The sequence below is a fragment of the Fringilla coelebs genome (assembly GCF_963513975.1).
Source record: "Fringilla coelebs genome assembly, chromosome: 11".
Taxonomy (NCBI): Eukaryota; Metazoa; Chordata; class Aves; order Passeriformes; family Fringillidae; genus Fringilla; species Fringilla coelebs.
In genome coordinates, this window is record NC_140037.1 from 18,297,568 (window position 1) to 18,311,905 (window position 14,338).

At 52.3% G+C, this 14,338-nt stretch overlaps 1 protein-coding gene across 2 annotated transcripts in view; it reads right to left on the reverse strand.

Moving 5' to 3' along the window:
* Nucleotides 1-917: 917 nt before the first annotated feature.
* The window catches only part of OPHN1 (oligophrenin 1), a 50,163-nt gene continuing 36,742 nt past the window's right edge, over nucleotides 918-14,338 (reverse strand). The window contains exons 15-25 of one of the 2 annotated variants that reach the window (XM_084212829.1): nucleotides 13,704-13,788; nucleotides 13,317-13,375; nucleotides 11,853-11,958; nucleotides 10,958-11,117; nucleotides 7,228-7,375; nucleotides 5,966-6,262; nucleotides 5,477-5,527; nucleotides 5,128-5,293; nucleotides 4,137-4,187; nucleotides 3,372-3,422; nucleotides 918-3,219 (exon numbers count right to left, since the gene is read on the reverse strand). In XM_084212829.1, the coding sequence (XP_084068955.1) occupies nucleotides 3,380-3,422; nucleotides 4,137-4,187; nucleotides 5,128-5,293; nucleotides 5,477-5,527; nucleotides 5,966-6,262; nucleotides 7,228-7,375; nucleotides 10,958-11,117; nucleotides 11,853-11,958; nucleotides 13,317-13,375; nucleotides 13,704-13,788 (1,166 nt within the window). In that variant the 3' untranslated portion in view covers nucleotides 918-3,219; nucleotides 3,372-3,379. The remainder of the gene's footprint in view (nucleotides 3,220-3,371; nucleotides 3,423-4,136; nucleotides 4,188-5,127; nucleotides 5,294-5,476; nucleotides 5,528-5,965; nucleotides 6,263-7,227; nucleotides 7,376-10,957; nucleotides 11,118-11,852; nucleotides 11,959-13,316; nucleotides 13,376-13,703; nucleotides 13,789-14,338) is intronic. The other variant, XM_084212830.1, reaches the window with a different exon arrangement.

The window sequence follows — 14,338 nt, forward strand, 5'->3', positions numbered from 1 at the left end:
GGCCCGGAGCCAGGGCACGGCACAGACATCTCGGGGCTGGCAAACCTGGCCTGGCAAACTTGGCCTGGCACAGACCTCTTGGGGATGGCAAACCTGGCCTGGCACAGACCTTTCAGAGCTGACAAACCTGGCCTGGCAAACCTGGCCTGGCACAGACCTCTTGGGGCTGACAAACCTGGCCTGGCAAACCTGGCCCGTGCCGCACCAAGGGCCTGCAGGAGCAGGCCAGGCCCACACAAAATAATTGCAGGAGGATCCCAAAACCACCGAGCAGCCCTGAGCAGGGTGTGGGTGGGAATGCTCTCCTTCTCCAGCTGGGGACTCTTGTGGCTGTGGAGGCAGCTTGGCTGTCCCTGGGCCCCCAGGAACACCCTCTGGAGTGGTGACCTCTGTCAGGCTTCTCCAGAAATCCGGGCTCCAAAGGCGGCTGTGAGATTGCCGTGTCAGAGAGAGGAGCTGTTCTCTCCTGGGAGAGGGCTTGCTGCTAAAGAAAAGCAAGAGGCCTGAAAAGCAAACACTGGTGTGCAATGTCAGAGTCAAAAGGAGGGGGAAAACAGATGTGAGGAGGAGAAAAGAGTGCTGGATAGATTGAAAGAAGCCGTTGGTGGTCACAGGAAAACTGCGTCTCAGTGACCCACGGCACAGGACACTGTCCAGGCACTGCGGCAGCACAGGAATATTCCACCTTGGCAGGGCAGCTTCTCCAGTCAGAAAAATGCAGAAAACCAGGTTTGGGGACTGCAAACACAGAGTGGGGCACTCCCAATCCCATGGACACAGCCCTGTGTGGCCTCCCCAGGGCACAGGGCTGGGCGCCCACAGCAGGGCCTGCCTGCAGAGGGGGCGGCAGTGGGGGCAGAGCCTGGGCCCAGGGTGAAGGGGAACAAAACACACCGACAGGGTTGGTTCACTTCATGGAAACTTTATAAACACTTGCAGTAACCTAAGCTTGTACACATCACAATGGCTCCAGGGCTGAGGCTGGGGGCTGCCATGCTGCACAGGGTGATCCCACATTCCCAGCTGTCACACCTGGGCCACTGGCAGCAGGGACTGTGCTCACAGCAGCAGGGATTGGGCCCCACAGCAGCAGGAACTGGACCCCACAGCCCCCTGCCACCACAACCAGCATCCCCACTGCTCCAACTGCTGGTCCCCAGTGTTCAGCTGCACCCACAGGTGCAGGAAAAATCAGCACAGACATACAAGTGACAAAGAACTTGAAAAGGACACCATTACATAGTCTGCAAGAAGCTGCCTCTCCCCACTGCTCACACTGTCAGACTGAAACCCAGCCACCCTTGGATTCTCCCTACCCATGGAGCCCAGCTCTGTCCTGGGGGCCTGTGCTGGGCAGTGGGCACGAGCAGGAGGAGGATGTGGCAAGCCACTGCTCCCACAGAATGTCACCTCCAGAGCCACGTGCATCGGCACAACCCAAGGAGCTTCCCAAACGGACAGGCTCAAGGCATGCCCAAACAGCAGCCCAAAGCAAGAAAGACAGCAGGGAAATGCTGGCCTTTTGTGTGGGAGCCACAGCCCAAGACCCCAACAGGGCCAGGGGGTGATGTGCTTCAGGCAGGTGGCCCCACTGCCAGGCTGGTCAGATCAGCTTGCTCCAGCTTCAGCTCCATTCCTGTTCAGAGAGCCCTGATCAGAACCACTGTGCATTGTCCTTGAGCCCCTGGTGAGGGGCTGCAGCAGGAGGGGCCCAGCACAGCCCCAGGGGCTGCCAGTGCCTGTGGCACAGCCTCAACTGCCACAGCACAGGGCTGGTTTGGTTTTAAAGCCACTTTCATGTGCCAGGCCTAAAGGAGGGAGCAGCTGGGGCACGGCTGAAGCCAGGGGAGTGAGAGCACCATGGACATGGCACACGTGAGCTGTGTGCCATTCAGCAATGAGAGACACGAGGTCACACAGAGGCAAAGTGCCAGGAGGTGGGAAGGACCTGCACCAGGCAGGACACCATGCTCGAGGGAATGGAGCACCTGGGAAGCAGCTGTGGGAGTGTTTGGCCACTGGTTTGCAAATGCTCTCAGCACCTAAAGAAAACCTTTCAAAAGAAGGGAGTGATCTTTGGGCAGATGGAAGAAGCAGGGAAGTAGCTCTCTGCCATGCACAGCCCTGGAGCTGGGCCCTGGTGGCAGCTGGAGCAACAGACAAGCCTCTAGTGCTACAGAGGTCCTGGCCAGGGACACCTCCTGGGCCAATGGGCATCATCCACAGGGCCATGGCTGAGGGACAGGCTGGGCATCTTGTACTGGAAATTAATAAACAAGCAAACAAGAAACTGGGCAGTTCTTAAAAAAAAACAAACAACGGGTTTGACCCACAAACAGTGAGTTTCAGATCCTCAACACCTCTGTGCTGGCCACCACAATCACCCAGGATGGAGACTTCGTGGTGGGCCTGTGAGAAGTGGATCTGGGGGGAGTGTGGCTCATGGAAGAGGAGGCAGTGGAGGAAGAGGAGGAGCACCTTCTGCCCCCTTCCCCCAGCTGCACCCTTGGAGGCTGCTGACCCGAGGGTGCTGCCTGAGAGCTGATCCCAAGGCAAGGCTGTGGCCATGGCTCAGGCCCCTGGCCAAGCCTCTCTGTCAGTGTAGTGTCCCAGGCCAGGGATGTCCAGGAGGAGATGAGGAGACATCCCACAGAGCTGAGCACAGTGATTCCTCCATCCCTGCCCAGCTTTTGTCACCATGGGCAGCGTTAGCAGGGACAGCTGTCCCACACACTGACACTCACCAAGTGAGGGGCACAAGCACAAAGGAAGGGGCTTCTCAGGGCAAGCAGGGACTGCAGCTGTTTTGCCCTTGTATCCAAACAGAGGGACTCAGCCCTTGTGCTGTCCAAACACTCTTTTCAAGGTGTGTTTCCTGAAAGTGAGCAGGTGAACAGGGGCTCCACTGTCCCTTCCACAGGTGGTCCATGTCCCCCAGCTCTGCCCATGCTGCCATCACCTGCATGGCACACATGGGAGAGGAGAGGGAGGAGAGGTGGGAGGGCAGGGAACAGCTCAACACAGATGTGTGGGCAGGATGTGCTCTCCGTCGTGGTCTCCCTCTCCTAATTTCTTGAGCCACTTGTGGCTTGGAAATCATCGTCCAGTAAGATAGCTGCTCTCCAGGGCACTGGGGCTGGGAAAGCTCAGCTCTGACTCCTGGGTCACAAGCACAGAAAGTCTCCTGGGTCCAGCTGGGCTGAGGTGTGCTTACAAAGCCTGGAAGAAGAAAACAAGCTTGATGTTCTGTGCAGCAGTGCAAACCCACCAGTAATGGCAGAACCACTGGAATCCCACAACCCCTTAAGTGCCGATTTGTCTTTCATGTCTGCTTTCAGTTTATTATTCGATTTGTTGTCATAAACACGTACCTTTAGCCTCAGCTCTCATCACTTGGGATCCTGCCTTGTGGTGATGAAGAACTGGATAAAAGGAAGTAGAAGAATAGAGAAAAAATGAATGCAAGAAGCCAGCACCAACTAAGCTCCACAAGCTCCTCGAGGCTGGGTAATGGGCAGGGAGGGTCTGTTTTGCAATAGCACAAATGTTTTCTCTCAGTACCAGCAGCAGCAGCAGTTCTCAGACTTACACACAAACCTGCTCTCTCTTGGGCAGAGATTGGCAGCTTTTCAAAGCAGGAAGCTGAGGCTTATTTGAACAAATATTATCACAAATGGCATCTGCTGCCACTCAGAGCTGAGGGCTTTGCCCACACTGTCCCCATAGCCCCCCAGCTCCCTGTCTGCACACCCCCTGGGCTGGACCAGCCATACTCTCTCGGCAGCTGCTGGGACCTAAGCAGCCCTCATCACCTCACCCATGACCTGATCTTCCCACAAAGCCTGAGTACAATGGGCACTACACCACACAGATCCACACACGTGGTAACAGGGATCCACAGGGATGATTCTCACTTGGTGGATTTAATTTATCAAGTCTGTATCTAGACTCACATTTTATGCTTTGTGCTCTTTATTTAGTTTCAGCATTTTAGCTGAGCCCCATCTGCTGTTTGTGAGTACAAGACAAGGCAGGCCTGGGGCTGGGGCTGTCTGTGCTGGCTCTGCCTCAGAGGGAGCACCCTGTGCTGCAGGGCTGCTCCTCTGCACATGCAACCTTCCCCGTGCCAGCCTTACCTGCCTGTTCTTCGGGACGCCGTCTCAAAGAACTTGGTCCTAGAAGCCACCCTGCAAAGAAAACAGGGTGAAGTCTCTCCTGATTCGACCTGGCAATTTGCTAAGGAGATCTGCTCTGTGCCAGGGGAATGAGCTGCAGCATTGGCAGAACTGCAGAGATCACCTTCAATTCACAGTTCTTGTGCCAAGGCATAGCCAGGCTCCTTCTGTGCTCGCTCCACCTGCACACCACCTGCCAGTGCTTTGGCTGGGCTGCTTTTGGAACCATGGAATCATGGAAACATTTTGGCTGGGAAACATCTCCAAGATCATGGAGACTAACCTTTGACCAAACACCATCACACCAACTAGAACACAGCACCGTGTGCCACATCCAGTCATTATTTCTGTGGTCTTGCTATAATCCTATGTGCATCCATGCCTTTATGGTCTTTCCTTCAGTGTTTATGTGCTCCCACCCATGCTCAAGAAAGAAAAGTTAAATTATCCCAGAGAAGGAATTAAGGCAGTTCTGGCACAGAGCGGACCCTCATGGCACCTTTTGTTTTCTTTAGGTTAATTCCCACTAAAGCCAGCAGGGTTTCTGACTCTCTTAAAATCTGAAAGAAATCTGAGGATGAGATGAAGCTGAACTCCATACAGTTTTCTTAAGAAGATCCAAGCTGGATCTTCTCCTGCCCCAGAAAGTGTCTCGTTTGAGAGGTTTGCTGGGGTCAGGCAGGGAGAGGCTCAGCTCCACCGACCCAGGAACTGCAGGGAAGGGGATGGAGCGAGGCTCAGCCCTGGGGCTGTGCTTGAGCAGCTCCAGAGCTTCATGTATGCCTTCGCTGTGGCCCCACTCCCCTCCCTGGCTGTGCCCTCTGCTCAGCTTTCCAAGTGACATTCAAACCTGCGCTTGCACCAGTGCCAAGGGGACATCCACAGGCTCCAGCCACTGAGACCCCAAGTGTCCCCACCAGCACCAAGCACCCTCCACGGGCTGCTGGCTTACACAGATGAGGGCATCTCCTCTGCTGTCCCTGCTATCAGATCTGGCCTCTGCTCCAGCTTTGGAGGGATGGGAGTCCGGCACGGTGGATCCGGAGGTCTCACAGGGGGACGCGTTATCACAGGCTTATCACCATGGGAACGTGGCTTAGGGACACTGTCACAGTCACCTGCAGGGATGGAGATAACAAACACTGAGCAGGAAGCTCTGGCAGAGCCCAGATATTTATGAAGGGGCACTGAACAGGTCCATGGGTTTAGTTCTGTCCCTCTGCCTCAACACTCTCCCATTGACAGTGGCCAACAGCCAGAATAGAGGGACAGAGTCCAGGGAAAGAAAGTTCCCACACTACCTGTCTCAGAAAAATCTTTCCAGGCACTGGGAACAGGGGCTGGAGCTGGACCTGCAAGGACAAACTCAATTCAGTGCTGACTGTGAAGCTGATACTTCCTGAGAATGAAAAGTGTTCTTAACTAAACCCTGAGCTGTGCTGCTCTGTGAACGGGAGAGGAACAGCACAAACTGGTGATTCCTGCAGCTGAGCTTTCATCCTGGACAGAGACACTACCTGTCCTCTCCTTGGCTTTTTTTCTTCCCCAAGATCCAGCCAACCTTACTATTCACTTAACCCTTCAAAGTCTTTAAGCATCAAGTCAAGAAGGAATGAGTGTCAGACTTTACTCCTGCCCACACCTTAGGCTGTTCTGGATTCCCAGCCATTCCTGCTGAACTACATTGAGAGGACTCAGGGTGAGAGGCCACCACATGGCCCGGGGAGGGCTGGCTCGGCCACCTCGGGCTTGCCCTGCCCGGCTCTGGCCAGACCCCAGCGCACACTCACCCTCTCTGCCACAGATGCCTGGCCGGGGTGCCGGTCTCCTGGCCTGCAGTGTGGCGGTCCTCAGGGTAGGGCTGGTCACCACCCCGTTGGCTGCCCTGCCAGCTGGCTTGGCCCCTCCATCCTGCAGCCCCTTCCCCAGCTTGCCCAGCTCAGGCTCAGCGCGCGGCTGGGGCCGGCTGTCGGCGGGGGCACGCCCCGGCTCGTCCCCCCCTGGCCGGGGCGTGGGCAGGCGGCTGCGGTGCAGGGGCTTGGGGGCCTCCACGCCGCTGCCGTTGGGGGTCTGGCTGAGCCTCTCTGCTGTGGAGACAAGAGGGCAGAGAGCCGTGGGGTTAGGTGTGCACTGTACTTGATGTGCCTCCAAAAGCCATTCATCCCACCCCTGCTGCTGTGCTGCAGACCCAGGAGCAGGCAGGAGCTCTGCTATGGACCTACTGCTCCCTGCAGCCTCAGGGCAGTCCAAGGTGAACAAATGCTTCTGCTCCCAGGTCAAGGAAGCATTAAAATGCAAGGCCAGCCCTAACTCCATTAGCAGTCTGGGAGTTTTAAAGAGCAATGTGAATCAATCATGTTCTGCCAGTGTCACAAAGTGCACTTTATACCTAAACATCATCAGAGCTCTGAAAACTAATGGAGAAAGAGACTTTCCATCTCTTTGGTGACCGTGGAATCAGGGCACAGCCGGCAGTGACAGCTAGGTGCAGAAACATGATTTTAAGGTGATGTGCCCTTTGCTGTTAATCCAGCCGACTGTAAGGAAATGCTGAAGCTGTTATGATAATGCTAGAGTAGAACTTGGTCTAGAAAATACCTTCACTGCATCCTGAAAAAGTTCTTTGGAGTTCTTGCTCTGGATGTGGAACTGCCAGCAGCTGAGCCAGCTTGAGACCTCTTTGGGCCTCCTGCAGCACAACCCTCCCTGGCTACCATCCACCAACACTCCATGCAGTTTTTTTGCCTCTGATGCCACAAAACCTCTCCTGTGGGCCTCTCCTGTGCTAAGAACCAGCCTTAGTTTAGCTAATGGAGCATGCAGCAGGTAGCAGAAAACCCCAAATCTCACAAAGTCTGACTTGTGACATGATGCAACCAATATATGATTGTTTTTGACTTTCCTTTCTTTTTGAGCAGCCCTCATTGCGTGCCATGTCCACGACCTGGAAAGTGCAGTCCTGCTGCTGTTACCTCCATTGCTCCCGGAAAGGTGTTACAGGAAGCAGGAGGGGTGAGAAGCAGGTAAGGCATCAGGGAACAGCCAGACTGACCTCCACTCTCCTCCACAGAGGCATTGAAGAAGACAGGTCTTTCCCTCAGGGGACGCTTGGAGATGGTGATGGGCTTGTGCCGCCGGGCAGCCACCCTGGGTGGGGGCACCGGGGGGGCTGTGGTGTCTTCTGGGGGGCCAGAGTAGATCTGGAAAGGGAAACACATTCAGGTGACCTGACACAAAGGGGCTGCTGCCTCACCTCCCCTGCATGTGTCCCAGCCCAGCACAGAGGGTGATGGTGGCCACCAATGACACTGTCCCCTCCACTGACACCATTCCCACCACTGACACTGTCCCTGCAGCTCAGCAGGAAGATCACAAACACAGACAATTTGTAGAAGCAAATTCCCCTGGAGCAGGTGAGGGAGGCTTTGGAGCTGACAGCTCCTGACCAACAGCAAGATTCCCATCGTCACAGAGATACAATCCCCAAATCACCCAAACCAACCCTGCATTGTTCCAGATCTAACACTAAAACCCTTCAGCTCTTGGTTTACAATGACACATTTGGCACCAGGAAATTACCTGGGATGAAATACTGGCATAAAAGCAATGCTACTGAGAAGTTTTATCTCCTTTTCTCACTGGTCACGTGGCACCTATTTAGTTGGGATTAATTGAGAGGTTCTCATTTATGTCAGGGCTTTTTTTAAGAGCTGAAAAAGAAATACATCTGAAGAGTTGAAACACCCCATCAAGGCCCAAAGCTGCCCCTGTGTTCTTCCCAGGGATGTTAATTGAAGCTTTATCAGGCTTTTAAGCCTGAGTTACTATGGAGAGGTGGCCTGAGCTGCTGAACCCAGAGGCTGCACTGTCTCTGGGAGATGTGGAGCTGGACCATTCCTGGCTCCAGCCTAGAGGAGGAGAGCTGTGCCAACCCCACTGGCATGCTGGGTCACCACACCCTTGGGCCACACTTCGATATGGAAAAACAGCCTAATTGCATCACCCAGAAAAATCTTACCATGAAGAAGTGTAACATTCTGCTTTGATTAAGTGCCTCATTTTGGTAATTCAAACCAAAAATATATTCTTTCTTCTCTGGGCCAAAGAGCAGGGCTAGGAGACTGAGATGGGGGATGGGAGAGGAAAACATGTCCCTGGTTTAAATTGCTTGGTCCCAAGGGTGTGCCTGGGGAGGGCAGGCAGTGGCAGACAGCTCCCCACACCCCACGGTCAGGCTGCTCTGGCCCAGCCTGGCTGGCTTTGGATAAATCCATGTGCCAGAGCCAGGCTTTGCTCCCAACAGTCTGGCCCAATCTGCATGAGGAGAGGAGAAACAACACAGAATCACAGAATAATTCAGGCTGGAAGGGCCCACAGTGGGTCATCTGGTCCATCCTCCTCGCTCAAGCAGGGCTTCCCTAAGGAGCAAATGGCACAGGATTGTGTCCAGACAGTTCTGGAATATCTCCAGTGAGGGAAGATTACACACCCACTCTGGGAAAAAACCCACACTCAGGGTTTGGTGACACAGGGCAGGTGCTGGCTGACTGCCTGCTGGGCTCTGCCCTGGGCAGGGGCAAGACACGTTCCCTGGTCTAAAAAAGGTCTGGATTAGTGAGGTACTTTCTTGCTGTGGCATTGCAGCACATGAATTAAAAGCAGTTTGTGTATTATTAAATCAGCAAAGGATTGCCTGTGGGAAGGAAATTTTTTGGAAATATCAACCTTATTCTTCTATCCTGAGCAGAATCCAATCCTGCTTTTAAAAGAAACATTAAGCTCCCCATGGACACTTATACAGGTACCAAAGAATACTGCTTTCAACACCTGAAACCCAAGCTAAACCAACCACAAATGACTGTGTTTAAGAGGTGGGTGCAGGCTCTGATTTACTTCTAATTGAAAATCAAGTTAAATAACATAAATGTACAAAGATATTGACAGACCCTCACCTTAAGGAGGTTTGTACAGGGAAGAAGGTGTTTCCAGAACAATCAACCTATTTAATTTAACCACAGCATTGAAACATGAGCTGTGGAAACAGCAATTATCCACAAACACTTCATGAATAGTTACTCTGTCCTCAGAGTCTTCAGATTGCACCATATAACCCACATCCCCTCTTCCTCCAAGTCTCATCTGAGCTGTTTGCTCATGTGTGAGCTGAAGACTCTGTCAGCTCCAACACTGAACTTATAAACTCAATCCAATAACTGTGACTAACTTAACCTTATTGCTGGAGAAATTAAAAGCAAGCAAAAGGACATCTAGTTTAATTAAAGCTGTCATGCCAGCTCTCAGAGGTGGCAGGGTGTGTTGATTCAGACTGTGCTGCAGGCTGTAAGGAGGGGAGCACAGAGCCTCATCTGGAGCGAGCATGGGAGATCCCAGACACAAACCAGTCCCTATTTTTCTGTGGGAACTTATTACAAGCATTCATAGAAGCCTACAAAGGAATTGGCTGGTGTTTCCAGGAGCTTCTGCTCTGGGTACTCAGAAGCCTGTCGGAGCTCTTCCATCCCATTTCAATCCTTGGCATCACAGCCAACTCCCACCCCCTCATCTGGTCCCACACCCCAATGCGGTCCCCACCTGGTTGCTGTGGCTCCACATCCCTGTTGCAAGAACCTTGCTGTTCCAGTTTTGGCTGCCTCTTCCCTTTCCAAAGGGAGCTTTGCCCCTGCCCACGTGCTGCCCTGCATGCTGGGAGCTACCCCAGCCCCTCACAGCAAACAGCATCCCTGAATGAATGGCTCCACGGGAGAGGTTTGGACCCTGCTGCGAGAAGCTGGAGGACCCAACTCACTCCTTGGAACCCAGGGCTGTTACCAGGGCAGTAATCTGCTCCCTGTTCAGGACCTGCTGCTCTGGATGCAAAGGCTGCTCCAGCTTTCAATATTAACACCCAGGTCTTGTCATCCCCCAGCCACCCGACACTCCTGAGCCGGTGTCGGGTATCTGAGAGCAAGTGTGAGCACAGACACAGTGGAACATTCTGCTCTCCTAAGGCAGAACTCCACATGACAAAGCTGCTGTCTGCACGTGCATCTTCAGCACCACCCCAGCAACCAGACCCTGGCTGGGCACAAGGGCGATGCTCAGGCTGAAATATGAATACCCAGCGCAGATCCATGGAGGGCAGATGAGACTGGAAGCTCCCCAGGGCTCTTGGTCCTGTGAGAGCACGGCCCAGGGACATGGGCAGCAGCCTCAGCTCCTCTGAAGGCTCCACCCCAGGCAGCAGCTCCCTCAGACTCCCCCTCAGTCCAGGGAGCACCTCCCTCAGACTCCCCATTCCATCTCCACACCATCCCTGTGTCTGTATCTGAACGCAACCACAGCTGAATTACTTTCATCAACCATTCAACACTTGTCTGCTCTAGGCGTTTTCCACTGATTTAACAGTTGTGCAGTGTCTCATCTTGGACTATGCCCATTAAAACCAAGTCTCCTCTGGCCTAGCTCCTGTCTAGCAAAGAAAAGAGTGAAGCCCTGTAATGTGCAGTCATACAATAGGGTTTTTTTTTCAATAAAGCTTCCCCTTGTTTAAAAAGAAAAGGCAAAAATGCCCAGACTCGCTCCTTCCTCTGGGACCAGATAACAACAACATTGAGGAACACACACCTGCTACTCTTTGCTTCCTCCTGAAGCCTTTCAGAGCAGAGTGTTACATAAAGCCAGCCCAAGGAGACTCCAGAAGGAGCCGGAGCTGCCGTGTTGCCACAGCAACAGTCTGCAGGAGCAGGCTGGATCAGCCAAGCTGCTCCGGGGCTGCCCCGTACCTTCCCAAAGTGCTCTATCAGGATCTCGACCACGATGTTTTGGAACTTGATGTTCATCATGGCTGCCACGGTGTCCTCCTGTGCTCGCATCAGGGTGGGCCCGAAGATCACCCCCATGTTGGATGGTGACATCAGATTCTCCCGGCTGTGCTCACACACGCTGCAGAGGGCAGGGGAAGGAGGAACAGAGTTTGGTTGGCTTTGTTTTTTTTCCAAACAGATCTTATTCTAAGGAGAAAAAAACCCAAAGCAACAAAAAAAACCAAAACCCAGGATACACTAAGAATCAGTAATTCAATTTTCTTCATTGTCTTTCAGAATTTGTTTCTCAGCAGTGACAAACATGGCTCTAGGTCTGACACACACATTTGGCTTGGACAGATGCTGGAGAGAGCAACGTGCTGACAGCATCTTTATTTGATTTCTTCCCACTCCCAGCTCCTCTTTAACTCTGCAATCAAAAGTTATCTGCACAACATATGCACAAAAGGAATCATTTAAATCCTATATCCTTTTTATCCAGAACTGACTTCTGGCTTTAATTTTCCCTCCCTCTGAAGGAAGAGAACTGAATTTAGGGAGCACATTATGGTGGTTACCAATAAATTTCTGAGGGGTCACGATTTACAGCCCCTGCTCTCAGAGAGTATTTTCATTTTTAAATCATTTCCTTCTCTGTGCTTATCTGAAAGGGGATGGCAGGAACCACCAGAAAGAGAAGCATCACTCCATGCAGAGGGCAGCAAGGATAGTCACCCCCTTTGTGCAATCCACATGGAAATTCTCAAGGGGACTACGGCGGGAAAAATTTTGCAAACCCAACCTCCCAAAAAGGCTCGTTCTGCTGATTCCATTATTCCCCTTTCTTGGGTTTTAGAGGAAAACATCTGCTTACTTGACAAGGTGCTGGATGAGGAGTTCTAACATCTCCCTGTTCTTGTCAGGCAGTTTATAGACCAGTGCATGAATGGCTCCCAGCCTGTAATCCAGGTTCTCGGACTCTGGAAAGCAGCAACACAAAGAAGAATTTGTACCCAACACTTTCATACACCAGAGAAATATAAAGCCAAAGGAAACCTGTGGATGCTATTCCTTGTGCAGCATGGGAGCAAAACGGAGCAGAGGGAAGTGAGATTTCAAAGAAACAGGATGAATACTGTGAGAAACAATATGAAGTGGAAAGAGGAAGAAATGAAGCTTGAAAAGGAGCCCAAGGACACACTCCAAAGAGGCTGGGCATGGGCAAGTCCTCCCCTTCACACCCTTGTTCCACACACCTGGCAGCACACAGCTTCCCTCTGGGAGTCTATGAGCCCAGAGATCTTTGACACTGAACAGCACCTCAAAATATCCTACAGGGAATAAACCTGAGTCCCTGACCCAAATAGGTCACCCTCAGAAGAATAAATAATCAGGAAACAATAAAATACTCTGTGTGAAAAGAATAGTGTCTGGGTGGCTAGGAAGCTCAATGGTGCGAGTTTCTGAGGGAGGGCAGGGAAAGGATAAATATCCTGCCCACACCCAGCCATCATGGGCTTAACCAGATCTGAAACTAATAAATCCTGGGCTTGACCACCTTCAGCAAGAGGTGGAACATTTCCTTTTCCAAGAAAAATGGGTGTTATTCATTCTCCAGAGGGACACATGAAGAAGAAGTGGGCATCCCTCCCAGTCTCCCTGTGACTTCTGGAGGCACAGTGGGATGAAGGATGCTCTAATCCCACACATTTCCAAATGCCAGCACTCCCATGCTGAGGGTGATGACCCTCATCATGCTCTCTGCATCCCTGTCTCCCTCACAGGGCACTGGCTCACAGCTGCCACAGCTTATCTGCAGTGGTGACAATGAGGTGACAGCCACAGAGCAGCTTCTTGGCTGACCTCTGTTAGTCCCAACTGTGACACAATCCCAGCAACTACAGCAGAGAAATGCCTTCTGGGCTGTTTTCAACATCCCAGGACAAATTTCATAACCTAAAGGGAATACCTACTTATCTGGAGGGCAACAGCACACCCCATTCCCTCACAGGTTTTAAAATGAATATATCAATGCTAGAGGGAAATGATTCTTGTGGCAGACTTGTGCTGCTTTCAAGTGAGTGACATCCTCTGGCTCTCCAGACCCCCTGAGACCACAGACCCTGTCTGAGGGAAGGAGCAAAGGAGGGAAGGGAACAACCAGCACCACATCCCCTGCACAGAAAAGCACTTGGAGAAGAGAGCACTGCTCTCTCTACAGCTGAAGCAGTGGGGCACCACAGAGCTGGGCTGGCAGAACTCTGCCAAGTGATTTTGATGGACCCTGGCTGAGGAAAGCAGGACCAGGGACCATCAGGGGGGAAGCTGTGGGACTTACTGGCAGCCAGGACCAGCTCTTTGTGGAGCTTGTATGTCATGACGGGTTCAGACAGGTTCCTGCAACAATCAGAAAGAAAACTCAGCTCTGCAGGGCATTGTGACCCACTTGTGACCCATCCTGGACCAAGGGGCAAATTGGCTCATCCCTCAGTGCCACCAAGTCCCAGTGGCATTTCCCTCTGCAGTCAATATCAGTGAAAGAGCCCTTCCCATAGGACTGAGGGATTCTGCAACATCCATATTTATCATCCTTCTTCCCAAAGCCTTTGTCACTTTGCCCTTTGCAACAGCCAGATGTGAATATCTGGCAGCTCATTTCAGCTTTCATCTGGGTCAGCCCCAGTCCCCTTTGCCTCCTTGGGGCAGGTGTGATCTGCAGTGTTACCTGAGATAGAACTTCAGTGAGCTGGTAATGGTCTTGATGTCCCAGTCCCCACTCTGGAGATCCACATCCCCAGGGCATTTTGGATCTGGAAGGAGAATGAAAAGGTTTTAGAATAAAGTTCATTTAGAGGTTGCTAACAAACATTCTGCTTGGGGTGGAGGATTCCCCTTGAGACACATGAAGCCACAGCAGCACACAAAGAGACTTCCTAATTCCCATGGCTGGGAAAAGCAGAAAAACAGCACCAGTGTCAGGGTTTTGGAGAGGCTGGGGAGTGATGCTAATGAGGACAAAGAGGGAAGCACGAGATAAAATTTAGGCAGTGCTGAGAAGCCACTGAGAGCATATTCTCTATAGTTTATTTTTTTCCCAAGGTTGGCAAAAACAACAGATTCCAACAGGTCCAAGACAAGCTTCCTGACATCCAAAGTAATCTGAATGCCAACTCAAATCTCTCATTTGCAGCTACTCCCCTGAAGGCTGTTCTGGAAGCATTCCCTCTTGCTGCACAGAGAGGAGGGAGCTCAGGGGAGGCCCAGCAGCATGGCAATACAATTTGCTCCTGCCTCCCCCCAACAAACCACATCACGTCTGTGGCGCCACAAAGTGAAGGATGAAGTTGTAGGATGGGGGGA